General features: G+C 39.7%; 1 protein-coding gene across 1 annotated transcript in view; it reads right to left on the bottom strand.

The window, feature by feature from the left end:
• Window positions 1-1,001: 1,001 nt before the first annotated feature.
• FIGF (c-fos induced growth factor (vascular endothelial growth factor D)) overlaps window positions 1,002-7,254 on the bottom strand; it is a 39,437-nt gene continuing 33,184 nt past the window's right edge. The window contains exons 6-7 of the mRNA XM_012638699.1: window positions 1,725-1,920; window positions 1,002-1,128 (exon numbers count right to left, since the gene is read on the bottom strand). Coding sequence (XP_012494153.1) covers window positions 1,002-1,128; window positions 1,725-1,920 — 323 coding nt within the window. The remainder of the gene's footprint in view (window positions 1,129-1,724; window positions 1,921-7,254) is intronic.

Raw genomic sequence — 7,254 nt, 5'->3', positions numbered from 1 at the left:
TGGGGAAAAAGCAAAGGAAAAAGGCTTTGTGCTCCCTTCCTGGGTAGCTTTAGAGCAGAGAAAAGAGTCATGTTGCCATAAGAGTTGAGATGTCAATGGGACTGAGAGTTGAGCAAGTGCAGAAACTTACATACAGAAGTAGCCAGAGGAAACATAAACCCTCGAAGATGTCAAGGGCATGGGTAGGCTCTCCTCTGTCATGGGATGGGGGTCAGGTCAAGTTCAATTTAATTTCAAAGCACAGAGTGATTGCCAGCTGATTCTTGGGTCACCATTTGCTCAAACGCATTTATAATCTTAAACCTTCTGAGAACTACTCCCTTTGTTTCCCAAAACTGAGGTCTAGTTTTGCTGTGTTCATGTCTCTCCCTGCACCTCTCACTTTTAAATTCCTTTCTCTCTTTAAAACATTTTTTCTTTAGCATAAAAATACAAAGTAGAAACATATTAAATAACATAGTAACATAAAATTCTATGGCTTGAATAATGGTGTTTATTTTCTTTAAATACACTTAAATATGAAACATCGGACAGTAGTTCACTAAACTGGAAAACTACAAGCTGGACAGTAATCGGAAAGTCAGTGCTGATCATACAAATCAAATTCTGCATAAGAAAGAATCATAATAATCCACAAGAGCGTTGCAATTAGCAAAGGACTCAGACTACACAGTTTTCCTCATCTGCTCTGAGTAATCAATCACATGGCACCTGTCATTCCATGACCAGCACATCTTTCTCATTCAACGACAACAAAAAAGGGTTCTGTGGGTCCCCTCCTCTCCATTCTTTGCTGTGCAGAGGCATCTGCAGCTGGAAGACATCTGTCAATGAACCAGGGAATCCTCAGCTGGTGTGAATGAAAGGCTAGTTTGGATTCACCGTGGTGCTATGTAAAATGGACTTTTTCTAACACCTGGAAAAAAAAACAGTGACAGCAACTCAGCAAAGCAGCATGCTGTTGAAAGTGACAGGGATGGGGAATTTGGAACAAAGCTGAATCAAGGATTTTCTTGGCTGTGGGGCCCCTGGGAAGCCCTTTTTTCCTTTGGAAAGCGGCAATGCTTTGCACACACTGGTTTTCCATTTGTGCATGGTCTGGTATGAAAAGGACATCTGTCCTCACAGCTGTTGCAAAAGAAAGTAAAGATAAGAATTCAGAATCAAGGATTAAATTCAAAGGAATAACTATGTTCTGATTTTGATTAGGTGTTCAAGGGAAATTTTCCAGACATGTATTTAAAATGTCAATATAAAATCCTGAATGGTTATCCCACATGATTCGAAATCTATTAAAGTCCAATTAGTAACCTCCAAGTGTTCTATTCATCAATAAACTCCTAGCTATATAAATCTAGTGACATCCCTTCCATCAAAGAAAAACCAAATAAACATATATAGACATGTACAGTGAGAGACTGAACCAAAGAGTTTGCTGACCTGAAACTTCCGCTCCCCAAAATAATTGTTTAAATTTCATCAATTTAGTTTTTGCTTACAAGCTATAAACCCACAATGGCAGGCAAGATTTTCTTAATTTCAAGATTACTCATCACTCTATTTGCTCTCATTTATTTCTTAGTTGCCAAACCTCTGTTTTACTATCAAAAAGGGGCTTGGGAACTGAGAAAAAATTAGCTTAATAAGGAATCTCACTGAATAAAAATGACATTTACATTAAATGTCGATGAGTCCGGCTAGGTGAAAGTGAAAAAGCCATTCACCTGCAGGTGTCTGGGTGAAATAGCTTGTGCTTCTGGCAGCAGCTCTCCAGACTTTCTTTGCACTCAAGACAACTGCAGTTCTTTGGGTGCTGGATGAAATCCTTGGGACATGGTGTTTTACAGACACACTCACAACGATCTTCGTCAAACTTCATGTGTGACTCACAGAGAGCCGATTCCTGGATATGAGAACGGTCTAAACAGAAACAGAAAAGCGTTGGTCAGATAGTTGTAGCATGGATAATGTGATCACCAAAGTTGATTGTCTATTTTACATCACTCTTAAATAACCTTCCTGTAGATTTCCAATCTCTTTTGCTATAGATTTTTGCCCCTAAGTTTTTCACAGGGTGAAGGAGATTCACCTCTGACTTCAAAATGCAAACACGGAATTCATGTATTTTCTTACTGTGGGGATTTAAAAATATATCATAAGCTGAATATTTTTGATAAGATATTTTTAGAGATTTTTAAGTTGGTGACTTGTTAAAAATTTTGGGAAGGCACTTTTACAATCAAGCATTAGTAATAAGATATAGGATGTCTAAGGATTATGAGTCTGGTCCTCCCCAGTGTTTAGGTAAAGATTAAAAGGAGAGAGGAACAAAAGTATTGGTGTTGTAGAAATACACCTCAGAACTTCCAGAACAAGGGTAGCAACAGTGATGTATGTCCTCACTGCAGATCATAACACTACACTGGTATTAACATAAAAGATATAACAGTGACAATGAACTTTGATTCCACAGACATTTGCTGGCAGATACATTTGCGTAAAAAGGAGGGTCTGAGAAGTTTTTTATACACTTAGCTGACAGACACTTCTTCTAGAAGGTATATAAAAACAATTGGATAGTTACTACTCCATGTCCAATTCTGATTGATAAGTTGAAATTCATTGCAAAAAAAAAAAACCTTGGAAGAGACAGAAACTTCGGAAGAGCTTGACTATGTCACGTTACCATTGCTGCAGGTTTTGGAGGAAAGAGCATGTTTACTTTCCTCCCCAAACCTGCTTCTTTTCTCAGTTTGCATGGTTTGGGGAATGGTGCCATCATTCTTGACTCACCCGTTCTATTTAAGTCTACTCATCATGTCCACTCAGTTCTGCCTCCCTGAATTTGTTCTTTCTTTTCTATCACCATTGCCACTCCACAATTCAGTCCGTATCTTTTATTTCTTGTGTAGATGGCTGTTACTCATCTCACCACCACAAGTTTTATCCCTCCAATCTAGTCTCCGCATGATTATCAAATGCAAACCTAATCACATCATTCCACTGCTTTCAAGGCCTTCAAAGGTTCCTTTCTCACAAGAAAAGCAAATTTTTCCACCAGGACATACCAGACCCTCCATGAACTGGACCCTGATAACCTCCCAGAGTCATCTTCTGTGTCTCTCTTTCTCATATATCCTGTGTTCTATCCACCAAATTACAGGGCTTTCTGTTTCCCTGATATACCAGTGCCTCTCAGCCCCATGCCTTTGGCCTTTTCCTCCCCTCTGTTATTTCCTTCCCCTGATAGCTTTCCAAACACCTGCAAGTTTAGCTAGGTGCCCTTATTCTGTGCGTACTTCCATCCTGTCCTCTCTTGCACTGATTACGTTTGTTTGTTTAGTTCTGTGCCCACCACCACCACCACCCCACCTCACCACCCCCACCCCCACAAGGAAAACATCCTGAAGGGACCAGGTCTCATTATTCTGGCATAAAATAGGCACATTCAATAAATGTTTGTTGGGTTTATTTGGTGTGATAAAAGGGTCCTGAAGCAGGCCGATGTATGGAGGCTCTGAAGAATTCCATCCAGCATTCCAAGTTGGGTTAAACCATATGTTCTTGCCAATATCTGACCATTACTACAAAGGCAATCTCATGTCGTTCAATCTAGTGGTTTTAACTGCTCTGTAATGAGTTATGTTTGAGAAATTATGTGGAATGGGTGCTGGAAGTCTATATCTGGGAAGACTCATTCTGAATTGTGTGAAGAGGATGAATGTGAGCTTTGTAAGTCATATGCCAGAGAAGCAGATGGCAGTCACTTCTGGGCAAGATGAGACTAGATGCAGGGGGAGGGGGGAGGGGGGAAGAGGGGACGGGCATATGCACAAACAATGAGTGCGATGCGCACCTCCGGGGGAATGGACACACTTGAAGCTCGGACTTGGGGGGGGAGGGAGGGTAAGGGCATCATACGTAACCTAATCATCTGTACCCCCATAACATGCTGAAATTAAAAAAAAAAAAAAAAAAAAGCGCCTAAAAGATTTGCAATGATCACTAGGTGGCAGCAGAGGATCACTCAGAACTCTTCGGACAGGCCCAATGCCATTCTTGGACAGGGTGATTTGGGGAAACTCAGTCCACAAGGAGTTTGCAGAACTTCAGCAGGTTATTCGGCAGAGGCTGTCCTCACACCCTTATGGCAAGTTCAAAGAAACAGCAACTGGATGCAGGAGAACTGGGTGGAACAACAAGTAGCTGAGGGTGATATTTTGAAGAATTATACAAGGTCTATCCAGAAAGTATCCAGCCATGTAACCGTTCTCATTACATTAACAATGGCCGGATACTTTCCAGACAGCCCTGGTATATTGCTGTCTCACCTAAGGCTATATCCCCTCTCCAAGGCAGCCCATATCCAATAACCGGTCCATAGGGCTCAGCCTCTTTTCCTGGATTTGAGACATTCCCCAGGGGATCCCAGCTTCAACTCCTCGTCGGATTGGCTGACACCTGTCAGCAACTGCACCGGGATTGGCCGCCTCCCTCTTCACCCTTTAATGCGTTGTGCCTGCCTGCAAACTTCCTGTGTAGACAACTCTGTCTCAGGGGCTGTGTGCCAGGGAAACCTCCACTAGAACAGCCTTTAAGCTCTAGGTATATTGCCTCTCACAATAATTTTCTAAACTACTTAAAAATGAGTCACATAGGAAAAGAATTAGATCAGTTTTACATGGCTCTACAGGATAAAATGAACTAATGAGTTGATGCTCTCGAGCTCTTGAGCTTGGGGCTGTCCAACAAGGTAGCTATGGGCCATATGTGGCTATGGAGCATGAAATGGCAAGTCCAAATGGAGATGAGCTGTAAATGTACAACACACTCTGGATTTCAAAGACTTAGCCCAAAGACTGTAGGATATCTCATGAATAATTTTTATATTGATTGCACATTGAAGTGATAGCATTTGGGATATTTTGGATTAAATATATTTCACCTTTTTCTTTTTACCTTTTTAATGTGAGCAATATAAAATTTAAGTTACATATATGACTCTCATTATACTCCATTGAGCAGTCTGTTCTAGAGAGAGAGAGAGGATTTAGGTTCAATGTAGCAACAGGAGTGTGTGCAGTCCTCCGCACTGCCTCGGTGCATGGCAAGTTTCCTTATAACTGATGTATATCCTGGTAGAGGATGGCTGAACACTTTGGTGGGAAAAGTGTAAAGGACATTGAAGATCCTCATGGGCATTTAAAATACATAAACTTTAAATTTCCTTCACACTCTGGGTTGAGCTTTCACGAAAACGTTTAGAAGGAAGCTGAGAGAAGAATAGGAAGTAGGTTGTTATTATATTTACAGTTTCTAGGACAGATTCCTTATAGTTTAATTCTAACGGTTCCTGCTTATAGACCATAGTTTAAAACAAACAAGGTTTGGATCACATGATTCCTTGTGATTTTTTTCAGTGGAACCATGTAAAGTTCTCTGGAAAATACATTAAAAATGCATTCATTTTCAGCCAAATGTTCATCACCAAAAACCACAGCCTGACAGATAATGAGCAATGATGATAGCCTATCTCATTTTGTTCTCAACTCCTCTTACTTAGATGAATAACCATGTTTTGCTTTTACTTTGACCTAGTTCCAGAAACAGTCTTCTCATATTCCTCATTTCTTTTTTCAAATTACTGGCATGTTTTCATATGATACAGTTGAAAGAAACCAAGTCCAAAATTACTTTATGTTACTATGAGACTTTTAGACAAATAAATTAGTAAACTGCAGTTGACCAGTGTTCAGTTCTGAAGTAGCTTTCATTAAAGTTTAACATCCCTGTTTGAATTCAATGCTTTTGTATGTTCTAATCACTTTGGACTTTTCTTAGAGAATGTATCGGGTCATTAAGTACGAAATGTCTGATCTCCTTAAGTACTCAGTTTGACAGTTAATATCTCTGACATTTTCATTTTGACACTTTTCGTTTTATTTTTCTCGTGAAGGTACATCCTCGTTCTTTCAAATGCATGGCTTTTGGCTTGTGATTATCTTTCACAATTTTTTAGAGCAATTTTTGTGAAACCATGGCTAAGTCAAAAATTCGTGTTATTTTTGAATATGAGTTCCGTTGTGGAATCAATGCAGCACACACAGCTCAAAATATCATCGAAGTGTTTGGGAAGGATGTGGCTAATGCATGTATAATATGTTGATGGTTCCAGAAGTTCCGTTCTGATTATTTTAATCTTGAAAATGAGTTAGGTGGGTGACCTGAGACCACGGTGGATAATGATGAGCTGAAAGCTATAGTGGAAATGAATCCATCTCAACCTAAGTGTGAATTAGCAGCAAGGTTTTACGTTACTATTCCAACAGTATTGAATCATTTGAAATAAATCTGCAAGGTAAAGAAGCTGGATAGATGAGTAATGCATGAATTAATCAAGCATCGGAAGAGAAATCATCTCAAAACTTGCCTTTCTTTGGTGTCAGGACACAAAGGTGAACCATTTCTACACTGTATTGTTACATGTGATGAAAAATGGATTCTTTTTGACAATCGCAAGTGTTTGGTACAATGGTTGGATAAAGATGAAGTGCTGAAATACTGCCCCAAACTGAATATTCATCAAAAAAAGCTAATGGTGTGTGTTTGGTGGTCCAGTGCTGGTATTATCCAATACAGCTTCATAAAACCTGGTCAATCAATTACAGCAGATGTCTACAACAACCAATTGGATGATATGATGAGGATGCTTATGATTAAGCAGCCAAGATTGGTCAATAGAGACAGGCCAATCCTCTTGCAAGATAATGCTCGACCACATGTCGCACAAACAATGCTGCTCAAACTATAGAAGCTAGACTTGGAAACTCTCTGTCATCTGCCATATTCACCAGACCTTGCATCAACTGACTACCACTTCTTCCAGGCTTTGGATCACTTCTTGCAAGGAAAAATATTCAGTTCTCAACAAGCTTTGGAAAACACCTTTCTCGATTTCATTGCCACTTGCTCTCCAGGCTTCTTCACTGCTGGCATAAACAAGCTACCATTAAGATGGCAACACTGTGTTGATAGTTTAGGCACGTACTTTGATTAATTGTACTGCTTCCCATTTGAGATATAATAAACTAAACTTTTGATTCGAAATTGGATGTTTCATATTTAATGACCTAATAAAAAGCAGAGTGATGCATTGGTAGACTTAACTATATGATTATGACACAGAGGGCTCTGGAATCTGACTGCTTCTATCACTCTTAGCTGTGTGACCATGAGGAAATTACTAGACATCTT

The sequence above is a fragment of the Propithecus coquereli genome, unplaced genomic scaffold (genome assembly GCF_000956105.1).
Source record: "Propithecus coquereli isolate 6110/MARCELLA unplaced genomic scaffold, Pcoq_1.0 Scaffold132, whole genome shotgun sequence".
Classification (NCBI taxonomy): domain Eukaryota; kingdom Metazoa; phylum Chordata; class Mammalia; order Primates; family Indriidae; genus Propithecus; species Propithecus coquereli.
This window is presented reverse-complemented; position numbering and strand designations above follow the sequence as displayed.